At 47.1% G+C, this 27,184-nt stretch overlaps 2 protein-coding genes across 3 annotated transcripts in view; one reads left to right on the forward strand and one right to left on the reverse strand.

Annotated features, from left to right (window-relative positions):
* Positions 1 to 13,108, reverse strand: part of luzp1 (leucine zipper protein 1) — a 34,473-nt gene extending 21,365 nt beyond the window's left edge. The window contains exon 1 of one of the 2 annotated variants that reach the window (XM_028982166.1): positions 12,696 to 13,108. The gene's annotated coding sequence lies outside the window, so the exon portion shown is untranslated. Of the gene's footprint in view, positions 1 to 10,128; positions 10,775 to 12,695 lie in introns of those variants that run through there. The other variant, XM_028982167.1, reaches the window with a different exon arrangement.
* A 3,859-nt stretch (positions 13,109 to 16,967) lies between these two features.
* On the forward strand, positions 16,968 to 22,478 carry ptafr (platelet-activating factor receptor). The gene is made up of 2 exons (XM_028982168.1): positions 16,968 to 17,044; positions 19,820 to 22,478. Exon 2 carries the CDS (start codon positions 19,826 to 19,828, stop codon positions 20,912 to 20,914), a length of 1,089 nt encoding a protein of 362 aa, XP_028838001.1. The 5' UTR covers positions 16,968 to 17,044; positions 19,820 to 19,825; the 3' UTR covers positions 20,915 to 22,478.
* The last annotated feature ends 4,706 nt before the right edge of the window (positions 22,479 to 27,184 follow it).

The raw sequence follows: 27,184 nt of genomic DNA on the forward strand, positions 1-27,184 counted from the left end.
GTTGGCAGCGAGACAAACGCAGCACAAAAGAACTCGGTGGCGGCTGCCAGCGGCGAGTTCTCAGCGCCGTGGACATGACCGCTAACAGCAGGCGGCCGTGCGAGCGTGTCCTCTTCTCACAGGGAGCGAGCGAGCCTCAGATCTCTCCAACCTCACCGACAAGGACGTGTGAGCCAGTCCATCTGCGCGTGTTTGCATGAATAAACCAGACCATCCTGTACATATCCACAACTCGACAGAATTCATTTCCTGGGTGCCGGCGGCGCGAACGACCAGAACTCGTGATGCGTTTGTGACTATGGGGACGGTGGTGGCCTAGCGGTTAAGGAAGCGGCCCCATAATCGAATCCCGATCCCGAGCAAAGCACCGTCCCCACGCACTGCTCCCCAGGCGCCTGTCATGGCTGCCCGCTGCTCACTCAGGGTGACGGGTTAAATGCAGAGGACAAATTTCACTGTGTGCACCGTGTGCTGTGCTGCTGTGTATCCCATGTGACAATCACTTCACTTTGACCAGGGAGTAAAAGGTGTCTTCTCCCACAGGAAAGGGGGCAGCCGAGACCTGGCCAGGGACAGCAGTCATCCAGTATACCAATTTTGGCTCCACTGCCAATGAGATTTTCCACTCCATGATGCCGAAACACTTTTTCACGATTTGAAATCTTCATACGTTAACTTTTCATTTTATATTTTCCCTTTTGACGTAGCCAGCAACTAATATCTGCAGAAGACAATGTTCACTCCTGTCACCAAACTGGACAAAAGCAAAACTGTGAGAGGATCCAAGCGCCACCAATCCAGGAGCTCTGAGAACGGACACTAATCCGGGAACAAGAGGGGAAAAGCGCTCCAGAAATCCGGAGAATTTGGGTAGCGACGGGAACATTGGTAATGTGATAAACTGCTGAACTGGAGTGGGGAAGACATGTGAAGTCTTAAGGGTCTCAGATGGTTGCTGAGAAAAAAAAAAAAAAAAAACTCTTCTGGCAATACATGCTTGGGTATCTAAGCATTCATAAAATGGAAAAATAAAATCTGAGCTGTGATCTCACAAGAGATGTCCATGAGTTTAGAGTTTAAAAATAATGAGGATTTTTGGATACTGGAGTTCTGTCCAAACATCAGTAATGAACCAAACAGAAGAGCTCTTTCAGCTTGTTCAGCCTCTGCCGATGAAGTGCCTGCAGTTCTGTGCCACAACCGAATTTTGGGTAAAAAGAATCTGATTACTTTTGCCCACAAAACCACTTTCTTGCAAAATAAAACCTTTTGTGGTCAGATGTCACAAAAACAGCACCGTGAATTTGGCTACAAATTTGACTGTGTGACTCAACGGGAACATTAGGTCAGAGGTCGCCAACCCCGGGCCTGGACGGCACACGATTACCACCCAGTTCCTGAGCTGAATCAGGGTTGTTTTCATCAACGAAATTTATCACAAAATATCTTCATGAAGTAACCTTTTTGACAAGACAAGACGTAATGTGATGTTAACAATAACAAAATATATCCTTTAATATTCTTGTTTTTAAATGATTATATCGCTGTTTCTGTTTCCTGTATTACTTCCACAATTTGCAATCGCTGCATTAATTCGATTTCAGGATACTTTTGATGGATTAGCATATGGCTGGGAGAAAATGCAACTGATTTGTTGCTTGTACTATTTTTGATGCTTTTACTATTTTGACTGGGTTAAATAGAATTGCATTTAAAAAAAAAAAAAAAAGATTAAAATTTCCTTGACTAAAATTAGACTAAAATGCTCAGCCTTTTAGTCAACTGAAACTTGACTAGACTAAATTGAGTTTAGACGTGACTAAGACTAATAAAGACTAAAATGACAGCTTGACTAAAACTAAAATTAAAACAGGTCGCCAAAAATAACTACAGTGTGTTAGAACACTGAAGAATCTAAGCAGCGCAGGGTTGCTGCCTTCCAGGACCAAGACTGGTGACCCCACACAGCAGCCCCACTGCTACACACCAACATCACACCATCATGGACTGACTAAAGCCTAGACGTGGACCTGAAGGTGGGTCACGTAGAGATGGAAGGTCTAGGCCAACCTCTTCACCACCCTCATATAAATTAGAACTGGTGCAATTTTCTTTCTGCTCGATAGCAGTCGGCCCTGAACCGAGCTAAAAATGGCCGTTCATCCCTTGTCCTGAGCAGATCTCTCCAAGATGGGACGGAATTGAAAACAAGCAGCAGAAACAGAGAAAGGACACCAACAAAGACACAGCAGCGTGGCCAGAACAGTGACTTGACAGCTCAGAAGCAGCATGAAACAAGAACCAGAGCAAAAGGGGAAGAAAGGGGCAGTTCTTTCTTTTTGGCCACGATGTTTTGCATGGGAACCCATTTCCTGTAAGTAATTACTGACGAGGGGAGCTGCAGCTCCCAAAGATCCCCCTCTTTTTCTTTTCGGTTTGTTTTGTCTGCGAAGGAAAGAAAGGAATTCTCAAATTAAACATGCAAAACAGGATGCCTGGAGAGGTACGGCTGAGAGAGGAGGAGAATGGAAGCGAATTTGTGAAGTGAACGCAGATGGAAACCTGAAAAACGTGTTAGAACACCATTACGCCTTGTTATTTAAAGATAACAAGCATACTTACCTGTTTATGAGATGGAAAGCACGTACATTTCACGCCCATAAGCAGCAAAAAAAAAAAAAAAATCTGAGTAATGAGAAAGGATGACAGGCCGTGTGACCTCAGGGCCGCCATATTCGCTGCCATCTTCTCCCGATTCGCATGCTGATGTTAAAACTCACGCTGGGCTCTGCTGATGCCATATATGGCCTGACCGCTGCTGTTTTTGCCCTGTTCCCATGTGTTTGGCACGACCGAGGAGCCAGATGCCTGCAGACCTCGCGGGGAGACTGACCACACCCATTCATCCACCAGTACACACGGGCCAAGGCTGAAGAGTGGGTGGGAGCAGGACTTTCTTGACCCTTGAGCTCATGCCTTTGGAGATAGCGGCTGGAGCCTCCAGGAAGGAGAGCTCACGAGCGGAAAGGTGCAGATCTGGGCCGACGGAGGGCCGCAAGGTCGCCTGGGAAAGTTCCTGCGCTCCTCTGGCTTCCTGCTGGCGAGGTTCTCAGGACAAAAGGCGGCGGCGTGTCAGGGAGAGGTCCGATTTCGGCAGCAGGAAGTGGCGTACATATCCTATTATGGGCGTGTGCTGAGCAATAAGATAATCATGTTGACATTGTGTAAACCAACATAAGTGACATGCCAGCGTGCCGGGCCTGGGAAAACGATGGCGGCAGCCAAAACACACACGCAGACATCACACTGCAAGAACACTGGAAATAACAGATAAATTCAGATTAATTACATGGTAACGTCCAGTGGGAATCGGCGGGAAGAATGTTTCACACTTCAGAACTCTCCAGCTCCTTTTGTCTCCCAAACGACTGCCGTTGACAGTAAAGGCCGACACCCCGAGACACACCCCGGATATTCTGCCAAGCTCTCGCAATCAGAATGGTTTTATTTTGCCAAATATCTTCACGTGTGATTGACAGGCGTAGACTGTTTAGATATATTGAAGAGAAGTGATGTAGAGGGGACAAAAGTCTGATAAATAACGTCGTACGCGGAAGTATGTAAAGTATGTGGAATCAAGTAGGTGAACGTGTACTTACAACGGACGCGTGAATGGGATCGTTCCGGAGAGTTGGGCGTCCTTTGTGCAAAGTGCATTTGGCGAACGAGTGTGAAAACTGGGTCGAGAGCAAATGAACGCTAAACGTCTTCAGCTCCGTGATCGGAGAACCAGACGGGGGTCAACAAGTGCAGCTACCGGCTTCTCACAAATACATGAAAGACGCGGCGGAATACAGGAGGACACGCAATCAGTGCCAACCAGATGGCCGGACCATGATGACTTGCATGTGTGTGTGTGTGTACCATTGCAGATCTGAACCTTAAGACTTGGCCAACATAAACATCCATCTCCAGTTAGGAAGGTTAAGTCGGATCACAAGGAACAAAGACAATATTTAAACACACAAAAAAGAAAAATAGGTATAAGAATAATAATAATAAGAGTAATAATAGAATAACCATCAGGTGGCGTAAAGGCTTCTATATTTTGAGGTGGTTTTCTCCTGAGCATCTCTAGAAGACCCCGGCTGATCAAAAGCTGATAAAATCACCTCAAGCCCTCGGTCACAAAACCTTGGATTCAGTATTCACAGTTTAAATTTGACAAGCAAGTGAACGGCGCTGTTAAATCACACTTTTTTTTTTTTTTAAATCTTGTTCACACTTTTATTTTTTCGCACTTTATATTGGAATTAGTCAATCGTCTCTTTCCCTGCTTACAGTTAGTTCAAAACTCCGCAGCGCGTCTGTAAACCGGGAGCAAAAAAGCGCGATCACGTCGCCCCAGTTTTAACATCTTTGCACTGGCTCCCATTTTGAAGCTTTGAACGGACCGGACCTCAGGACATCTCAGATCTAGTCCTGATATACGGTACAGGCCAAAAGTTTGGACACCTTCTCATTCAATGTGTTTTCTTTATTTTCATGACCGTGTACTTAACAAAAAGTGGAGACCTGGCTTATCTACATTTTTTTTTATTTAGTTTCAAAGTTTACTAAGTATGCCGCATCTTGTGCGGCACTTTGGAAACCATTTTAGTTGTTAAAATGTGCTATATGAATTGGATTGGATTGGCTTGGCTGATCAAAGCCTTCCTAGTGTTAACAGACGCTGGTGGAAAGTCGCGTCTTTCCCGCGGTGTTGGGAAACGGGCGGGAAAAGGGCCGTCGACTCCGGTGTCGGGACATTCCTCGCTCCGGCTACATGTATATTTTCCGATCGCAGGAAAAATAAGCCGGCGGAGGAATTTTATTTTGAGACGTGCCGAGGAGAGACTCGTGGGGGGGCAGAGGGTCAGAACTCCGGCCGGTCCCATTACTGACCACTCGACCCGTACAGAAAAACCACAACACACACACACACACACACTTACGTAATACAGTCAGAAATAAAACATGTTCGGGACACCGTTTAAAAATGAGGTATGGCGATATTTAATCTACGCTTTATAATATTCAAAACAGTTACACCTGCTTTACGTATTATGTATGAATATAAAGGGGAAGCCTTCTTTGAAGGTTTAACGTTTCTGCCACCTTGATGTGGGGGGGACGATTTACGCACCAGTGACACGGGAAACAGAACAATCTTATCATGTGACAGGAGTTTTGAAATGTGGGGTGGTAGTAGCCTAGTGGGTAACACACTCGCCTATGAACCAGAAGACCCGGGTTCGAATCCCACTTACTACCATTGTGTCCCTGAGCAAGACACTTAACCCTAAGTTGCTCCAGGGAGACTGTCCCTGTAACTACTGATTGTAAGTCGCTCTGGATAAGGGCGTCTGATAAATGCTGTAAATGTAAATGGGAAAACTAGTTTGTCCCTTGTGACCGCGCCCTTTCCAGCTGCATGTGGCATTCTCATTGGCAACTCAGTCGGGTATTTAACATGGCAGACAACGTGACAACGTTCCCCTGTAGCGACTGCCTCTAATGGGACATTTGTGTTGGTGAACGACGGTGGCCTCGAATAAGGTGACGTACGCATAAACCTCAGTGTCATATACAGAAGCACCACTAGATGGAGTCGACCTGAGTGGCCAAAGGAACTTACTGGAGGTGTTGTGAATAAATTTGTGCCGATTATTTCAATTCCAACCGGTCAATGCCTCATAAATATTCTGATTGATTAATTATCCATCGCCTGATTTGATCTGTTTTCATTGCACTGTTCAGTATCCTGCTCAGGCCTGGTCTGGATGTGCAGTCTCTCCAGCAAAAAGCCCCAGAGCTGCCCGGGTGAGTCCACATTTTTAAAACGAAACTTATTTTTTCGTTCTCTCGCCGAGCACGCCACCACCCTCCCACATCGCCGGGCGGGGCGGGAGGAAGTGGATTTTTCGATGTTGATACAGGTGCCTCGGCCGCCCCACTTCTGTTCTTTCTTTCCTGTCGCTCTCAGCAGAAACCTGCAATTACCAACAGAGCGGTTCCAGAACCTCCATTTACAGGAACAAACCAACACGGCGGCTCTGGTACGTGGAACCCGGAGGTGCGACGTGTGTGCGGTGGTAGCCATGGCGACGGCGCAGTGCAGGCCACCAATGAGCTGGATGGACGCCACTCCTGACGTCTCCTGAGAACGGCATCACTCGGGGTGTTCTTTGTCCCGTCTGGGTGACGGGCGATGAATCAGGCGGTGGCAGGTGGCTTGTGAGGCGGACGTGTGGGGGCTTCGTCGCCAACGCTGCGACCCGGTGTCCCACATCGCCGCCGACAAGCAACCAACCTCGTCTCCTCATAACCCAGTTTATCCCCTCAAACTAGGGCATTACGTCTTACTCAGGCTGGGACTCACATCTAAAAACATGCTGCCGATGATGATGATTTGTAGTGTATCTATAACACGTCGCTGGGGCAGTGGTGGAAGCGGCCCCGTAATCAGAAGGTTGCCAGTTCGAATCCTCGAATCCCAAGGTGACACTCAGGTGCCATTGAGCAAAGCACCGTCCCCACACACTGCTCCCCGGGCGCCTGTCAAGGCTGCCCACTGCTCACCAAGGGTGATGGGTTAAATAATGAGTATTAATCCCGAAGGAAATTGCTTAAGTATTAAAAAAAAAAAAAAAAAAAAAATCTAATTTAATGTAATTGACCAATATTAAAAATATCTTTTTGGGGGCTGACCACTCAAAACGAAAACAAGTATTGACGTTTCAATGTTCCATTCGGGGCAGTGGTGGCCCAGCGGGTAAAGAGGTGGACTGTTCAAACCCCAACTTCCACTTGTGGTGGTGCCACTGAGGTCCACAGTGTTTCACTTTTACATGTTACAGCCTGATCATAATAAAGCGAGCTGGTTAATTCCTCGTTGTAACGGTTCATCGTGCCAGAAAAATGTTTTGGCTACATCGGCAAGTAAAAATTCTTCAGTACATGTTATTGCATGAAAACGCGTCACCCAGCACGGCTCTGAGGACGGTGGCGATGGTGCAGCAACAAACGAGAGGACGGGAGAACAACTTTTCTCCCTTCCCTTCTTCTGCACGAAGAATGCACCTTGAACCAGACTGGAATGGCTTCTGAAAAATGCCAAATATGCCCCCGCTTTCCCCCTCCCCAGGACGGATCCCACCCCCTTCCAGCCAACCAACCCGCTGCATTCCTGTGTTCTTAGGCCCTGTACATGACATCCAAACGCAACCTCCCCTCGCGCTCTTCCCCCTCTGCGCCGCCGTGTGAGCGAGGGAACGTTAAAGACATTAACACGCCAGTTTCCACCCAGCCTGACCCAGACATCCCTTTTAAGGGCAAGCGGTTCAGATTTCTCTTTTCATTAACTTCCAAAAATACCTCTGGAATGGGCCGGAGCGGGAAGTGTCCTCTTGTGAAAACAGCCCTGCTGAGCACCGATAACAATCGGCGAGGGTGGGCACATGTTCAAAAAATCACGGCCTGTCCAGAGTCGGGACCTCGAAATGTCCAGCATTCCCAGTCCACCCAGTGTCCGAACCTCCGCTGCACCTTTCAGAGTCATGTCTGGACCTCCTGACCTTCTGAAATGGTAAAACCCTACAATACACACACACACACACACACACACACACAGCGCTGCACCCCATGCAGAAATGTTCCAACACGCAGCGATCAGAGCAAACATCTTTACAGGAAACAGGACAAAAGTGGAGAACAAGCAACAACCAAACATCAGTGTGGCTGGAAGGGAGCAGGAAAGAGAAGGAAAGGAGCGGAGGTCAGATGTATTGAGGAATGTAAGAAACTCGGAGAAGACAAGTATGGGGATTATGAAGATATTTTCCAGGATTATGGAAAAGTCCAAAGCGATCAGGATGATGTGGCTGCCATGTGTGGGACATTTTGGTGTCACGGCAACAACATGGTCTCCACTCCTGTGATAAGGAAATGGGAGGACGGCCCGCAGACGAAATGAGGAACAGATGATGAGCTCCTTGTACATTCCTGACTTTCCCAGACACCTTCAGCCTGGATGTCAGCAGTTAAAGCCTTCAGAAATATTCTTGAGGATGGAACGAGGGGAGAATTTTGCTTTATTTTTGCAATATAAAACTATAAAAAAAAATTATATATTATCCTACTGAACATACAACTGGAGAGGTAAATAATCACAGATATTATAAAAAGAACAGTGGTCTGTGATGTTAGCACGTCCAGCCTCATCCAAGTGGACGGTCGGACAGACACGCAGTCCCTGGTCTAGAAGGGTGAGGACCAACATTCGATACAGAGGAGTGGATCCACAGACTCTGGAACGCTGGATCTGTCACCGTGACCGTGTACCTAACAGAAAATCCTGAGGGAACCGTGCAGCAGAACAGTATTGCACACTTTCCAACCCAGCCACGGTGGAACTTCCCCGGGTGCTCAGACACCTGCCGCCAGAGAATCAAGCCCTCCTCAGCAGGCTGAAAATGAGACTTTGCCACTAATAAATGCCTTACGGACATTTCTGGCCACTTTATTAGGAACACCCATCCTTGTCGGTCCACCTTCTGTCTGTAGAACTGGTGTAAATTAGACCCACATCCACAGTCGTCCCACCCTGGAAATGTATGCAAGGTGCCTAATAAAGCGGCCACACCGCAAGGTAGGCATTCCTAATAAAGTGGCCTGTCTCATTGGGCTTTTTTTTTTTTTTCTTTCAAAAATTTGTATTTGTACTTTGCAAAAAGAAGAAAAAAATGTGTGTAAAAACTAGCGGATTAACACCGTTGGTTCGTTCGCCCACAGACAGACACGTCCTCTCCTCCGCACGCCCACCCGCGACAACGCTAACAGCGTTAGCGGCGGTGACGACTGAGGAGACAGATTAAGCCCTAACTACACTGGCACAGGATCTGCAGCAGGGCTTTACACTGGATTATACTCAGATTTCATGTGTGTGTGTGTGTGTGTGTGTGTGTGTGTGATATAACTACCCAACTAGCGGACACCTCACATCTAGCAAATCATTACCAGCATGGTTTAAATTACACCGAGAATCAGTGGATCGCTCTTGTCTAATGCCCCCCTGCATGGGGTCAGAGTCCCTGGAGGTCATCACTCAACTGGCATGCTACAGCGACTTACAGTCAGTAGTTACAGGGACAGTCCCCCCCTGGAGACACTCAGGGTTAAGTGTCCTGCTCAGGGACACGATGGTAGTAAGTCTTCTGGTTCATAGGTGAGTGTGTTACCCGCTAGGCTACTACAACCCCGGTCCTTATATTTTTACATATGTTTGGTCCAAATATTCAAACGTAACATTTATTATGAACGTATAGTTTTGTTTCAATCTAATATGCTTTTCTGACAAACAAGTAAACAAGCAGACAAGTGTGGACGAGGCCTTCGCCCTCATGTGGCCGTCCTGGAGTGACGGCCACCGCTGTGCGAACGCCATTCAGTCCGTGCTCGTTCCCTGGGAGTGGCACGGTGCACGGCCAGGTTGGAAAAACGCTGGTCCGGCCCATTATTACATTATCGCGGTGAGCACGGCCCGATGCGATTCATCTGGGCTATTTTCTAGAAGCCGTCGAGTTTGGCAAGGTCAGCGCCCACTCCTCCTGCTCTGCTACATCTACTTCCACACATTATCACGGCAGTGGTGGCCTAGCGGTTAAGGAAGCGGCCCCGTAATCAGAAGGTTGCCGGTTCGAATCCCGATCTGCCAAGGTGCCACTGAGGTGCCACTGAGCAAAGCGCCGTCCCCACACACTGCTCCCCGGGCGCCTGTCATGGCTGCCCACTGCTCACTCAGGGTGATGGGTTAAATGCAGAGGACAAATTTCACTGTGTGCACCGTGTGCTGTGCTGCTGTGAATCACACGTGACAATCACTTCACTTTCACACACACACACACACTGCAAGTTCAGTTTTAGGCCTGGTGCATAATATGAAAACAAGTTTCTGTTCTTCAGGCCGAGGTTCCTGCTGGTTGCGCTTCTCGTCACATCCTGAAAACGGTCCCCGGTCCTACGAGGGCCGTCCCCACCTACAGAGACGCCGTCACAACGAACCGCCCAGCCCCGCAGGTCTGTGTTTACCTTACAGACTGGTTCAGTCGTGCGCTCAAAGCTGCTCTTTGTCCGTCGGGGTTCTGTAGAAACGAGTGTCATGTCATTTCGCGCTCCGGTGCCGTTCTTGTTTATACAAGTCGCTGCCGCAACGCCGGCGAATGTCCTCCTTGCGCCACCGGGAAACTTTCCGATTAGCTTATCTTGCAAAATGACCTCGACAGAAGAACAGACCGCACCAAAATGGGTTTGTTAAAGGTCTGGAGGTAAAGATCCTGCGTTAGGTCCATGCCGTGCATCGTCCCGCCATTTATAACCTGCCACCGCGCCACGAGGCATGAAGGACGACGTCAACCTCCTGTCTCCACCCAGTCCAGCCCTCTCCCCTCCATCCGGCCACCGGCCCGGTCGCCTTCTCGCTGTCCTCCGGGACTCAGGTCCAGCCCAGAGCCAGTCACCAAACTTCGGTTCGAAGGCGAGGAGGGAGAGGAGGCTCCGGGTGGGAGTAGGTGTCTGGGACGTTCACCTAGTGGCCCCGTCCTGCACTTACACCATAATCACGTCTCCAGGCGTCGTCTTGGCACTTCCTGCCCAGTTCTGATAACGTTCTGATTCATCGTGAGGTCAGAGGAGGAGATCTTAGGCGCTTTCTTCAAAGCCAAGACTGATCAGCTCTTAGCCTGGAAAAGCGACAGCATTCCGGAAAAAAAAAAAAAAATCATTCTGATCACACTTTGAGAGTAGATCATAAATTTAAGGACACCGCCGCCAAGTACAATGAACAGGAGGAAGTGTCCACTTCATACCGCAACGCCGTGCATAGCGGTTATGGTCCTAAACACGTTTCCTGAGATATTCCCAACGCAACGTTGAAACTGCGAAGGCCTGATTCGAGAAGGACCCCCAAAAAAACACGACGATTCCAGATTTTTACATAGTCACATAATCCTCATAAAATGCTTCATTCCGTTTGAAGTTTCAGCATACAGACACGTTTTTGGGGGTTTCGGGGGGTTCTTCGGTCCCTGAAGAAGCCGCGGACCGGAAGAAAGGTCCCTCGGAGCGTCCGAACGCAGCTTGCCAGCTCGTACCGGCAGGCCGAGGTCAACGCGCGCCGGTTTAAGAGCCTTTCCTCCCCGCACAATTTCCTATGTAATCCGCAGACTAGTCATTTAGCCACCCCGTAATCCTCCGCTCGGCTCGCAGGGCCGATAATTACACTTATTGGACACCCGGAACGATTAGCAGCCGATTCCAGTTTCGCTGCGTGCTTCCACCGGGCGGAACACTAATCAGGTGACGGCACGCCCGTAAAAAACGCTTCATTACACGGCCGGCATAGTGAAAGTGAAGTGATTGTCATTGTGAAACACTGCAGCGCAGCACACGGTGACACAACAAAACGTGTCCTCTGCTTTTAACCATCGCCCTTGGTGAGCGGTGGGCGGCCATGACAGGCGCCCGGGGAGCAGTGTGTGGGGACGGTGCTTTGCTTGGTGGCACCTTGGTGGATCGGGATTCGAACCGGCAACCTTCCGATTACGGGGCCGCTTCCTTAACCGGCCCAGTGGCTCGTAGCGGCTCGTTGTGCAGAGCGCGGCCTGCGACCTTTAACCTCGTTCACCTCGCTGCGGCCCAGGACGTTGCAGGAGTCCAGGTGGGGCGAGGGACCCGGATAAGACGGGCTTTACAGGTCCTGGCTGCCGTGCCCACCAAGAGAGGGGGGGGGGGCAGCCCCAGGAACACGCCGGAAAGCGATCAGCGAGCGTGCCTGCCCGTCTGAAACAGGTCGAGACAGGCCCACTTTCTTCTCCTCTCTCCCTCTCTCCCTTTTTACGGCTCCACCTGCCGGATCGCGAGCAGGCCCCGGCCTCGCAGCGCCTGCATGGAACATGCATGTCGGCAGCCGCCGTGTTTATAGCTATAGCAGGTACCGCTCCTCTTGGTATTTACACAACTCGGCTGCCCGGGCTTCGTGGTCGGACGGAAAAACGAGGACAGGGTGAGGCCGACACTCGCACACACGGTGGCAATTAACTTCAAGTAGGTTCATGTTCCGTCGGCGCCGTCATCAAGCAGGCCGAGAACCTCCAGGAGGTTCTCACCAGGCTGGAGCTGGACCCGAAACCCTAGTAAACCCAGCTGGGGCAGTAATAATCTGGATTTTGGAATAACCAGAAGGTTCTGGAAGATACCCCGGACCTCCCTGACCCAGTAAACCAGCAGGACAAATTCAGTCACGACTGTCCAATCGGCAAACAGAACGTTTTTTTTTTTAATTTATTATTATTGCCCCTGTTTTGTGGAATAAAATGTCTTTTCCTGTCTATAAACCACACGGCTTCGTCCCGTCAACAGAATCTGCCCTCCAAAAGTTTCGCCAGGAGGACGTGCTGACGTCAGAGCCGAACGTGGCTCTCGCGACGCCGTGAAAAATGGATACAAATGACGCGCGGCCGCCGCGGATCGATACATTTCATCCCGCGTGTCTTCGCCGCGTCCCCGCGTCCCGCGTCCCCGCGTCCCCTCGAATGCGGCTGCGGCGGGGAGGGGGGCCAGGGGAGCCGAAGTTGCCGCAGTTCGCCGGACACACTCACCTCAAAGCGGGCCGCCGTCCGGCAGAGCCCGGCCGGTGCGCGGTTCTCCTCTAGCGCAGTGCGGAGGTCCGTCCCGCTCCGAGAGGCAGCGACGAACTACTTTTTTTTTTTTTCCTCTCTCCTTCTCTCCTTCTCTCCCCCTCCCTGCCGCCGCAAGATCAAACCATCGCATTCCATGAAGTTGCGAACAATGAAAAAGGTGGGCTTTCCTCCGGCCCGGTGGACCCACCCCTAAAGCGGCGACGCTGGCTGCGGAGAGAACGCCCTTCCCGGCTCACATGGTCCCGCCCTCCCGGCCCGGGGAACACGCGTCCTGCCCCGCCGCCTGCGCGTTTTATCCACGGCGCCCCACGCTCAGCTCAGCAGAGCCCCTTGTGCAGAATTCCACCACACTTGCGTTTACATTTACCGCGTTTACCCCACGCCCCGCGTCCGGAGCGTCTTACAGTCGGGGCAGTGGTGGCCTAGCGGTTAAGGAAGCGGCCCCGTAATCAGAAGGTTGCCGGTTCGAATCCCGATCCGCCAAGGTGCCACTGAGCAAAGCACCGTCCCCACGCACTGCTCCCCGGGCGCCTGTCATGGCCGCCCACTGCTCACCAAGGGTGAAGATTAAATGCAGAGGACAAATTTCACTGTGTGCACCTTGTGCTGTGCTGCTGTGTCTCACAAATGACAATCACTTCACTTTGTCAGTAGTGACACCCCCCTCCCGTTGACCTCAGTGTGCTGCTCTTTTTTTTTTTTAGTGAAGTGATTGTCACATGGTGCTCACAGTGAAATTTGTCCTCTGCATTTAACCAATCACCCTGAGCGAACAGTGGGCAGCCATGACAGACGCCCGGGGAGCAGTGTGTGGGGACGGTGCTTTGCTCAGTGGCACCTTGGCGGACCGGGATTCGAACCAGCAACCTTCTGATTACGGGGCCGCTTCCTCAACTGCTAGGCCACCACTGCCCCGGCCACCACTGCCCCTTGTTTACTGTAATGATTTATGTTGTTGGTTCGACACCATGTGGGACCCCAGGGTGACTGGGCCCTGTTCCTTTAAAGGGCCTTCATAGGGAGGGGACTGGGTCGATCGAGACACTGCCGCACCTGTACTTGGTCCATTTTTGGGCACTATAGCGACGATTCTTCAACCATCGCGGCATTAAAAACGGTTATTCAGGGTCAAGCTGGCAGGCGCAGACGCTGCGTTAAGGCCGCAGTATTTAGCTCATTTCTTGCAGTTGGTTTTCACGCATGCCTGACGGCGTGGCTGGCCAGCGCTGGATGAGAAGTGTCGCTGTGACCTGGACGGGGTTCAGACAAAGTCGACTCGGGCCGCGTCTCTTGTAGCTTCGCGGAACGAGGCTCGTAAACTGGCCGCACGCCTCGGAAGAGGCCCAAGCAGAAGAATTCTGGCCCGACGGACGGGAGCTGAAACCACTCGCCACAAAACAACAGCAGCCGGTCGCACGAGAGTCGACTTGAACCCCCTGGGTCACCCCAATAAGCTCAATCCTGATGCACAGTCGGGGTGGTGGTAGCCTAGCGGGTAACACGCTCGCCCATGAGCCAGAAGAGCCAGGTTCAAATCCCACTTACTACCATCGTGTCCCTGAGCAAGACACTTAACCCTGAGTGTCTCCAGGGGGGGACTGTCCCTGTAACTACTGACTGTAAGTCGCTCTGGATAAGGGCGTCTGGTAAACGCTGTAAATGTCTTGTGAAGAAGATAAAACGGAAGGGAGTTCTTCCACTCTGTTCGTACGCATCATCTGGTCACTGGAGTTCCAACGCAGGAGACGAGCTGGTTGCCTTTTCTCTGACGCTGTCTGTTTAACATGATCTAAAACCAGATCAACGCGTGACCTCACTGATAAATGGAGTCCGAGCCCCGTTATTCAGAGCGGAGGCGCAGCAGATTTCTGGACCCGTGACGTTTTAAAAGGTCCTGCGCTCCAGACACTAAATCAGCAGCAGGGAGGATTCGATCCGCCGAAGACGTTTCATTCTGCCCGGGCCGGACATTCGTCTCGTCTTGCCGACTGTGCGGTGATGAGAGGTGAGGCGGGGGCTGGAGGTCTTCTGCAATGCCGGCGTTCATTTGAAGGCACCTGGATGAAACGCCTCTGCGGAATCAACAGCCTGGACGCTGCAGGGCTTTTTTGAAGGCACCAGGCGTGCCTTCAGAGCAGGTCCGCACACAAGCTGATGAAACACTGCACCCTACGGGAGAGGATCCCTGAGCACACGGAAAAGCTGGACTTCCCTCATCCTGCCGTTCTGCGAGATTCCCAACAACTCGGCAGTTTAGCACGGTGGCCTTTTTACTGGCCGGACTGGTTCAGGTTCACCAGCACCAAAGGATCTCTGTACTAGGTGACTGGGTGAAAGTATCTGTCATCGTGATACACGGCAGCACAGCACACAGTACACACAGTGAAATTTGTCCTCTACTTTTAACCCATTACCCTTGGCAAGCAGTGGGCAGCCATGACAGGCGCCCGGGGAGCAGTGTGTGGGGACGGTGCCTTCATCAAGGGGACCTCAGTAAATGTAATGTGAAGTGATTGTCACTTGTGCTACACAGCAGCACAGCACACGGTGCACACAGTGAAATTTGTCCTCTGCATTTAACCCATCACCCTTGGTGAGCAGTGGGCAGCCATGACAGGTGCCCGGGGAGCAGTGTGTGGGGACGGTGCTTTGCTCAGTGGCACCTTGGCAGATCGGGATTCGCTCCACAAAATACTGGTGCAGGTGGTTTATTAGCGAATATAAAGCTGCACCACATGCACCATGATCGTCCTCAAATGTCCTTTTCTTATGTTCTTGCTGCCAACGATTATTCAGATCATTTGTGCAGAGGTGAGAGGGTAAGACGAGATTTTTAACGTTTTAGCGCCCCCCTCTGGCCAAATATTCTGTATGCAGGGGCATATGAAGTTTTTCAAATTCATCATTATAAATAAACACATTGATGATGATGAGCCCATTAATACTAATTACAGCGATAAACATGGCTAAATTAATGGTGTATTTAATTAAGCTGAATCCACGTTTTCTCATATAAATTTCACAAATACACCCAGGCTCGTCACTGAGGAAGTGAAAGTGAAGTGAGTGTCATTGTGAGACACAGCAGCACAGCACACGGTGCACACAGTGAAATGTGTCCTCAGCTTTTAACCATCACCGTTGGTGAGCAGTGGGCGGCCATGACAGGCGCCCGGGGAGCAGTGTGTGGGGACGGCGCTTTGCTCAGTGGCACCTCAGTGGCACCTTGGCAGATCGGAATTCGAACCTTCAGATTACGGGACCTCTTCCTAAACTGCTAGGCCACTAGTGCCCCTCAAGAAAAAGATAAGCTAAGATGATCCTTTATTAGTCCCGCAAGTGGGAAATATACAAATCATGATAAATAAGAGAAAAGGGAAGGTTCATCTCCATCGCTGCTGTCCAGCTCAGCCTGCACGAGCCATTGCTCAACACATCAGAGATGCAATCATGGTCCTGGGCAGCACGCGGTTTCAGAACTCTCATTTCCTGTGCCCGCCCTGGCCTGCCCTGGCATGAGGTGGAGCGGCGCATGCCTGGCCTGGGCAGCACCATTAGAAAATGTGAATTATTACACCACATTCGGCACATACACAGTTAAACAAGCCCCTTCACCCACGGGGCCGTGCAACCATGAGCAGTGGTGGCCTAGTGGAAAATGAGATGCAAGAAAAAGGAAGTGCCTTCAGAGGACGTCTGAACTCTTCACATTTCCGATTGTTACAGCATGTCATGAAAATGTGTGTGTATGTGTGTGTGCTAGAATTGAGCGTGGTTATCTTTCAGTAGACTTAATTCCTTTATGAGTGAAGGCCAATTTGGTAAAAAAAAATCGCCATTTAATTTGATCTGTATTCCTGTGACATCAGTGGTCCGACAGGCCGTGACCGTGGTCAGGATGGGACTGACAGAGAACTTTTTAAAATTGAAAATCTACGTGCGCAGCTATTAAACACTTTACCGCAGAAACGTTTCTGCGTTCCTAAAAAAACTGTAGTAGAGCAGTGCACTAAACTATTTTAGAATTAATCGACATGTAAAAATAAATGTATTCGGGCACATTTCAACGAACCGTAAGCCAACAAGTTCCAATAATAAACCCATGTTTTGGGAAGTGACTATTATAAACCTTTCGAAGGTTTCGAAGAACTGCCTAGAGCGCAGGTACCACGGTGTCCGTAATAAACGCGCAGCAGAGTTTCCAAGCGCGTCGCGCCCCAGTCAGTCAGGAGGCGTCATCTCACCTGCTTCAGACTCTTCCGACGCCGCAGCTTCGGGAACATCGGACAGCTTCTGTTCCGTACAAGGTACGTGGGACTTGTCCGACACTCACAGAAAACTGGCCGTCTCCACGCTTCTTTTCTGCGTTGTAATTATACACGAGGGTTCTGGGTTCGTGGCACATGCTGGTTGGTCTTCATTCATTTAATTATGATATATATATATACAGTACAGGCCGGTCACTGTGGAGACCAGGTCTCCACTTTTTGTTAAGTACATAACTCCACATGTGTTCACTCGTAGTTTTGGTGCCTTCAGTGAGAATCTACCAACGTAAATGGTCATGAAAATAAAGAAAACACACTGAATGACAAGGTGTGTCCAAACTTTTGGCCTGTACTGTATACATTTTAAAACGTGCGATGCGGACTTTTTTCATTCATAAAAATCTGCTTTTGAAATTTGCTCCTGCTTTTAATTTGCTGTTCCATCGTTAATATACAACATACCGAGACAACATTTATTTTAATATGATTCAAGAGATTCAAGAACTTTATTTGTCTCATGAATAGTTATAGCAATACAACACACAGTGAAATGCATCCTGAACTACTCTGTTATGTGTGTAGATAAAGTAATGGTATAGAAATAAATGAAATTAAATAGAATAAAAGAATAATAAGTAGGCAAGCTATAATGCAAGCAAGACATTTATGTTCATAGAAAAAATAAGACACAGACATTATGGGTAGTGGATATGTATTCTGCTAAAGTGCTTTGTGCAAAGTGCATTTGTCTAGTTAAACCAGCTTTCATAATTACTCTCAAATACTCTAAATATACCGGTGTATATTGTCAACACCTAAATGCGTTTTTATTTTCCATGCAATATAACAGTGAGGAATGAAGTGCAGAAGGTGAATGTAAAATAAAACCACGAACAATGCCGAAATGTGCTGTGCAGTCTGCGGGACATGTCAGATTGAAAGATAAAAGGATTGGTGTGTTTCCTGTAAAGGCCAGACCACAGAAATAATGCAAAGTGAGACTGGAACTGAAACTCCATCTAATATCTGATCCACCTACATACTGGTTCTGGTGTGAAGGTGCTGCTGCTGCTGCTCACCCACCACCCCATTCTGCCCAGCCATGTTCTGGAACAAGCTTTTCAGGGTTAACTCAAACAATAACTGATGTGATAAGAGAGGGTTCTGGTCATCCCAAATGTCTTCCATTATGGAGGCCACTGTGCTCTTAGGAAACCTTCATTGCAGCAGAAATTTTATTGTAACCTTGGCTAGATCTGTGCCTTGCCACAGTTCTGTCTCTGAGCTCTTCAGGCAGTCCCTTTGACCTCATGATTCTCCTTTGCTCTGACCAGAATTGTGAGCTGTAAGGTCTTATATAGACATGGGCGTGGCTTTCTAATCAAGTCCGACCAGAATAATCAAACACAGCTGGACTCAAAGGAAGGTGTAGAACCATCTCAAAGATGATCAGAAGAAATGGACACCACCTGAGTTAAATATATGACTTTAACAGCAAGGGGTCTGAAGGACCATGTGATATTTCAGTTTTTCTTTGTTAATAAATCTGCAAAAATGTCACCAATTCTGTGTTTTTCTGTCAATACAGGGTGCCGTATGTACATTAATGAGGAAAAATAAATTTAAATTATTTTATCAAATGGCTGCAAAATAGCAAAGAGTGAAACAATTTAAGGTGGTCTGAATCCTTTTTGTACCCAACTGTGTGTGTCTGTGTGTGTGTGTGTGTGTGTGTGTATGTGTATATATATATATGTATATATATTTTTTTAAATATCGAAAATGTTGAATATCAGAGAAGCAGATTAGATTAGATCAGAGAATAATAATTCCGATGAAAAAGCAATGCAAGTGCTCATATTTCCTGTTTTGCACGACCTAAACATTAGAGACCTGATTTAAAACTGATAACCATACCAGTGAACGCTCTGACAGCGAAAGATATGAGTGAAAGCATTTTATTATCTGCTGCTGAGCAGTTTGATGTTTTTGCACGTGAGATATTTGTGCTGGTGCACTGATCACCACTGTGAATGTGCTTTGGGGATGAGACGTTTCTTCTTAGGTTGAAACTCCCATTAAATCCCATTAAATGTTCTTGTTGAACTCCATTAGTTGCGGTTTGAGAAAAAAAAAACTCGTAAAATAATCACAATCGAAATCCTTTCTACTGCATTTCCAGCAGCAAGTTGAATGAGTGTCTGTTCGTGGATAGTTTTTTCTGTGACCGATGTTCCTTTTGATGAGTGCCAGGAGTTCAGTGAAGAGTGTGAAAGAAGAGAAACTGAAGCTGCTGTTAGAAGAATTATTCAAACTATTGTCTTAGTTTAACTAAAATTTGACGACTCCATCTCCGGGCTTTAACAGAAGAAGCTGCATCATCTGCCGTTTCACACCAATTTTCAACTTTTGTGTGCGTGTATGGTTGTCAGTATACGCACACACTAGGGGTGTGTATTGGCAAGGATCTCACTATACGATATGTATCACAAAACACGGGTCACAATACATTTATGTCATGTTATCATGATATATTGTGATACTGTACATATTGCGATATTCTACAGTTCACTGAAAATGTAAAAACAGATCTGATATACAAGATCCTGTGTATTTGTGTAAAAATCTTGATTTATATTATTTATATATATTGATACAATATCACCATGTAATAATTCACAATATGTTGCTGTATCAATATTTTTCTACCAACCCTTATATACACACACACTGTAAAAAAAAAAAAGTTAAATAGACTTTTAAGAACCTTCTTTGACTGTAGATGATGTTACTCTTTTTCACTTTGACTCGTAGGTCACCATGGAGAACTCAAGTGCCAGAAGGGAGTTCCTGGACTCAAAGTTCCGCTACATTCTGTTCCCCATATTCTACAGTGTGGTCTTCTGCCTGGGTCTGGTCTTCAACCTGTATGTGCTGTTCGTGCTGCGACATCTGCGCGAGGCTCGGGCGATGAACGAGGTCCGCATCTACATGACCAACCTCACCGTGGCCGACTTCCTGTTTGTGGCCGCGCTGCCGTTTTGGATCGACTATTACCTCCGAGAGGGCCAGTGGGTCAGTGGCGATGTTCTCTGCCGCATAGCGTCTGCCCTGTTCTTCATCAACACCTACTGCTCCATCCTTTTCCTCGCTGTGATCAGCATGAACCGCTACTGGGCGGTCACCAGGCCACTTCACGCAGCTTCCACGGACCACTGGAAGAGGGGCGCGGTTGTGTCAACATGCATCTGGGCCTTCACGCTCATGGCATCCATGCATACTCTGGTGACCCCCGGTATCCCGGAAAACGGGGAGACCAAGAGGTGCCTGGAGGGCTACTACAACGAAACGTATGAAGTGAAGCGCTCAGTGGTGGCCTACAACTTTGTCATTGTTGTGCTCTTCTGCCTGGTCTTCTTCCTGGTGGTGGTGTGCAACATTCTCATTGCCCAGGCGTTGATGAAGCAACCGCTGGTGCAGAAGAGATCTGAGTTGAGAGTCAAGCTGTCCGCCGGTCCCCGACCCGGGGGGACCAAGCGGAGGGCCGTGCGCATGCTGTGTGCCGTGGTGACTGTGTTTGTGGTCTGCTTTCTGCCGCACCATCTGGTGCAGGGACCCTGGACCCTGGCGGTGCTTGGGATGGTGGACTGGTCCCAGGCCACCAGGCAGCACCTGAACGATGCCCACCAGATCACCATGATGCTCATGGGCCTCAACTGCCTCCTGGACCCTGTGGTGTACTGCTTCGCCACCAGGAAGTTTCGTCAGTACATTGTTCACCATCTCCAGAGACTTGGGCGAAATAAAGGCTGCTCTCGCAACACGGTCTCAACCAGCATCTCCATGGGGAAGCGGAACCAGAGCATCTTGTCCAAGAACGACGATAACTTGGGGAACAAAATCCACTGACTATGTACAGTCTGTGCACCCCGACACCAACTGCAGGAACCTACAGGAAGTCAATGCAACAGAAAGCTATTGTTACTTTACTTCAAATTGCACCATGTGGACACCAGTTCAGGTCAACCAATCACATGGGATTCTCTCTCAGCGTGCACCATCTTCATTTTAATGTTCCATCGCCTGGCCCTTCATCTGAGACTGAGGTCCAGCAAGCTTCTCTTCGGTATCTGATGCTGTGCCCTCGGCTAGTTACAAATTACACGCGCCCAAACTCGTCACATGACCTTTCTCCTTAGAGTTGTAAATCCTGGCCTGAGCCCGGCCATCATTTTATTTGGTCGGGTCAGGTCATGCGGTAAATAATCGGACAGCAAACATGAACTTCCGGTCTATAGAACATATCCTTTCCGTGTGATTTGCTTGTAAATGTGTAATTAGTAAAATTGTAAATGTCCCCCGCTCATTTCCATTCCCTCTTCGTCTAGCGCTCGAAAAAGGGTTTTTATAAAGCTGCTCGGATTCTGTTGGGCTCGGCCTGGGTTATGGCTCTACTTCCCGAGGAGCTCATTTCCCGTGGAGCTCACCACACTCCCCAAGGAGCTCATTTTTGGAGCTCCCGTCAGGGCTCTCATCATTGCCCGACAAACTCCAGTGTTTCCATCGATCTGCTGATTTTATATGATCCACTCAGTATTTTGGGCTTTTTAATTTTTAAGTCTGAACCCGTTTCAGATGCTGCACCACAATGGGGGTCTGCACTCAGCGTGAAGGTCCATGTTGATTTCCTGTCCATTTTGTCTCTGTGTGTGTGTGTGTGTGTGTGTGTGTAAATAAGACTGTCTTCATTTAATTTAATTTGATAATTTTTTTTTATTCATTATTACTGTGATCACGGAGAAATAGCATTGTGTCTTTCAGTGAAAGACAATTTTCATGTCAGTATCCGTCATTTCAGGAGAAGGCCTGGGAATTACAGGTTTAGCGACGCGTTTACACTTGCACAAGTTAAGAAACATGAATCAATTGCCTGTACCAACGCCACTGCTGCGTTCAGCAACGTCGGCAATAAGTCGTGATCTCGAGATAACAAATAAAAAGTGAAATTGCCTGACAACTTGTCTATCAAAGTACAATCTTATTTCGCCCATTTCTAAAAAAACGGACATCTAAATTGAGCCAAACATTCCGAAAAGGCGGAAGTCCAAGTTTTCATAAGCTGAAGGAGGAGCGTTGCCATGTTAAAGGGAAGAAAATATGATGCGAGTTTTGTGTCTGATTCATTTGAGTAAAAAAATACTAGAATTGAGAAATCAACTCTTGCAAAATGTTCAGAGTGAAACTTTGGAAACTCATTGAAGATGTTTACCATGGTCAGTATATTACAGACTTGAATCTCGTGTATAATTAATGTGATTAATTCAAGGTCTGCTGTAACTGTATGTTGCTTTTTTATTTTTGCAATATTTATTATGTTGCATTTTGAAGTGTGAAAAGACAGGAATGTGTTTGTAAAATACTAGATGATGTAGATATTGCTCCAATGCATGGTTTTGAAGTTTCATATCTGTGAATGACCATATTTACATTAAATGTTCAAAAATACAGAACATACAGAACTATCACTGACATTTTATTTACACTTCTTTGTCAATTATTGTCATGTTCACTGCAAATCTCATGGACAAATGCAACTGTTAATGATTAAATGAAAAACACAATCCTTATACTGAAAATGCATCATGCATAAAGAGAGTTATGTAGATGAATCGAAGCAGCCATTTCACAATGGCTGGGTAATGACCGCTATAAATAATATAAGTGAGAGATGAAGCTGGTGTAAACACGTGGCTTCCTCTTTCACATCCGTTACAGTTTACAGCTTTCCTCAGGAGAGCGTGTCGTAGTTGTTGTCCTGAGTCATGAAGGCGGGGTTCAAATTGGTGTATGTCCTCTCCAGGTCATCCGAGTTCATGTAAACTTCCCCGTCTGCTGCGGACGGATGGCTGGTTCCCCTGGAAGTGACGACAAGTGCAAGCAGACAAGACATGGCAGGAATTAGTCCACAATCCACTGATATTTTTAAAAAATCCTGTTTTCTCATTCTGGCTCTTTCAGGAATGGCATCCAAAAAAAGAAAAAAGCCTGTTCATTGTGTGATGATGATTGCTGATGTGGACCACACCATGTTACAGCATGCTTCATATATAAACCATGTCAGGCCTGGCTCCAGGGATATTCATTTGTCTGTGTGTGTATACTTGGTTGGACACCAGGCAGCGTAACTGTGCATAAAATGAACAAACTTGATCGCATGGCGTGGAAGAAAAAGGACGCAATCACTGGACTCACAAACATTGTAAGGGCCCTCACACAAAACTTAATAAGGATCACAGTGACCAGGACGAGACCCAGCAAGTGATATGCACATGATTACAGATGTACACATTAAGTTAATCAGAAAACAGTGAAGATGAAACTCCAGAGCACCCAGAAATATCAGGTTATGACAAAAATCAATACAAACAAGGCTTGCGTTATGTCAAAGATATTAATATGGGCTGATGAGACTTGGTTTGACACCATAATTTGGCCTCAGATGTTTTACAATATACAGTACAGGCCAAAGTTTGGACACCTTCTCATTCAATGTGTTTAGTTTATTTTCATGACCATTTACGTTGGTAGATTCTCACTGAACTCATCAAAACTATGAATGAACACATGTGGAGTTATATAGTTAACAAAAAAAGGTGAAATAAGTGAAAACATGTTTTATATTCTAGTTTCTTTGCTCTGATTACTGCTTTGCACACTCTTGGCATTCTCTCAATGAGCTTCAAGAGCTCGTCACCTGAAATGGTTCTCCAACAGTCTTGAAGGAGTTCCCAGAGGTGTTTAGCACTTGTTGGTCCAGCTCACCCCAAACCATCTGGTATGGGTTCAGGTCCGGTGACTGTGGAGGTCAGGTCTCCACTTTTTGTTAAGTACAGAACTCCACATGTGTTCATTCATAGTTTTCAGATTTCAGTGAAAATCTACAAACGTAAATGGTCATGAAATAAAGAAAACACATTGAATGAGAAGGTGTGTCCAAACTTTTGGCCTGTACTGTATTTTTTTGCAGTGACATCCTTTATGCATGGAACTGTCTCAAGAAGGTAATGAAGAAGGCTTCCTTCTCTGTTACCTTTAGCACAGTTTTCTGTATTTGCAGTTTTTGGACAGCCCTTATTAAAATCAAATAACCTACCATTGCAGATGAATGGCCCACCTACCCGGTTGAGACAGCCCCTGACTAGAGGTTTCACCCTTTTTTCAATAATATAATATTCAGTACTTTCTAAAGTACATTTATGTACTTTAGAAAGTTACTTGCTGGGTTCGCCTCCACCCACACTTTAGAAAGTACATCATAAATGCCATGACATGATGAGGTCATTTTAATTAGAAACAAAGCATGTACTTACTTGGAATCTTTGGTCCAGATAAAATGGGACAATTAAGAAATGAAGGAAAAACAATGAGAAGTATTACGTTAGTAAACGGTATATTTCGGAATTGTGTAAATGTTTAGTTGTTTCGTAAAAATTTTCCGTATTGAGCTGCCACTCACCACGGGCTCTTGAATCACCGGTCACACCGCCAGGACCCATCTTGGTCTTACGCCAGTGTGCCCACACGTAGGCCACCAGCAGAATCAGAAGGACCCAGGACAGAAGACTGACCACCAGTGCAGCCAGGGAAAAGCTCCCTAAAGACGGGGGAGTATTGGTAATGTACAGTCACTACGGTGCAAATTATCATAACTGTTTCAAGAAATGAGTCTGAAACAACAGAACTACGTTTTATGAATAAAAAGGTCATGCTCTTAGATTATGGGCTAACGGATGACAATGACACTTAATCATAGGGATCTTCAAGGGGACTGTCCCTGTAATTAATGGTTTTAATCCAGTCTGGATAAGTGGGTAGACTTCTAATGGGTCTAAATGGTCGTTTCAATTCTAGATTTCAGCCATAATGGTTAGAAGTAGGGATACATTAATTGAGATACCGATGTGTACAATAATAATGTGGCCGATACCGATATTTAGATCAATTTTTATTTGTACGTTGGTTTGGGTTTGCTCCAGGGAAACATACAAATCTTCATTCTTCATGTAATTGAGCTATTTAGTTTTTCAGCCATTCATACTCTTCATCTTTGACTACAATCATACAAATTTCATACAAATGTAAGAAATTATATATAACAATGTGAACCTTTCATAATGTCCCTGGTGACAGGGAGGAAAAAATATCAGCCGATGGTTATCGGTGCATCCCTACAAGGATTTTGCACCGGATGATGCATTGAGGATCCACAGCACCTCAACCACCTCTAAAGCCTTAAACCATCTGCAGATGATTTCTCTCCCTCCCAAACTGCACATTACAAACGAAACGTCACAAGTGCATCACTCTGCACTTTTAACTGACATATTTTTTACGTACTTTAAACTGGGATCTTCAAATGGACCAGTAGCATCATAATGGACACGTATTGTACACCATGATGCTGGACTACATTTTGGACTTCTCCACCTCTATGACTATAGGCCTTTTTTCCTATTGGACTATCACCAGCCCTGCACTGACACCATTTGCAGGCTGACTCTACCCTGGAAGGGGGTTCCTCTCTGTATCACTCCTTCCCAACGTTTCTTCCTTTCTTTTTTCTCTCTCCTAGAGTTTTTTTTTGTGTGTGGAGTTTTTCCTTGTGTGCAGAAGGGTCAAGTGTGGGGGGTGTCAACTGTAGGGCCCATTGAGACATACTGTATGTGATTTAGGGCTATGTAAGAAATAAATGTTGCTGTTGTTGTATTACACCCTGCATTTTAATCTCTCACTACCTACATTTACATTTACATTTACATTTACAGCATTTATCAGACGCCCTTATCCAGAGCGACTTACAATCAGTAGTTACAGGGACAGTCCTCCTGGAGACACTCAGGGTTAAGTGTCTTGCTCAGGGACACAATGGTAGTAAGCGGGATTCGAACCCAGGTCTTCTGGTTCATAGGCGAGTGTGTTACCCACTAGGCTACTACCACTACCTCACACTGTGCTGTCATATCATGTCATATCACTACTACTGCCATTATTATCATAGCATATCATATACCACATACACTTTATACTAAATACATCCACACACCGATATACTGTCATACTGCTGCTACTCGTCTGCCTGGGTTTATCTAGTTTGTCTCAACCTGCAATAAAAAAGTGGACTTTGACTTGACTTTAATTTCCGGACACCTGGATGGCTGGCTACCTGTAGAAGGTATGGACAGGACGTAGATGGGATAGGCTGGGCTGTGCGCTGTGACATTGGCAGAGCTTGTGGCGCTGCAGCGGTAAACGCAGTTCTCCTTTATGGCACTCAGGTTCAGTGCCCTCTCGCTCCACACCTGCTGCCACGTGCCCTGCAGGCCCAGCTTCTCCCACACCACCGAGGAGACGACCGAGGGCGAGGTCTGGCACACCAGCATGATGCTCTCACCCTCCAGTATGGTGTTACTTGCTGGGTTCGCCTCCACCCACACTTTTGTTAGAGATCATGCATTAGAAACAGCAAAACACTTGCATATGTGGCAGGAAAATTATTTGCTAACATAAGATTCTGCATGAATGAAGTTATTCTAAAAACTGGGTTACAATTTACAGTCTTCACAGGTGGATTGTTGTTTGATTTCAATATTACTCTTTTTTTTTTTTTAAAGAAAGAAATGTGCTATTAAAGCTTTATATGATTTCATTACATATTTATAAATCCAAATTATATTTACATTTATAGCATTTATCAGACGCCCTTATCCAGAGCGACTTACAATCAGTAGTTACAGGGACAGTCCCCCCCTGTAGCAATTTAGGGTTAAGTGTCTTGCTCAGGGACACAATGGTAGTAAGTGGGATTTGAACCTGGGTCTTCTGGCTCATAGGCGAGTGTGTTACCCGCTAGGCTACTACCACCCCTGTAACTAAATGTGTGCATGCAAAGCATTTCTTTGCTCTGAAGGAGTTATGAAGAAATATAACATCACACTTTCCATTCCAACAAGTAGGAGACTTGAACTCACCAGTCTGACTCGATGCTCTCAGGATGGAAAGCCCTGAAGTCACCTGTTGCAATAAGCACCAATAAATCCACAGAACCAATGCTGTGGCCTCAGAACACAAGATCTTACCTGCATCCACACACAGATTACCGTCAATAATCCAAAAAAAGCC

The sequence above is a fragment of the Denticeps clupeoides genome, chromosome 1 (assembly GCF_900700375.1).
Source record: "Denticeps clupeoides chromosome 1, fDenClu1.1, whole genome shotgun sequence".
NCBI lineage: Eukaryota > Metazoa > Chordata > Actinopteri > Clupeiformes > Denticipitidae > Denticeps > Denticeps clupeoides.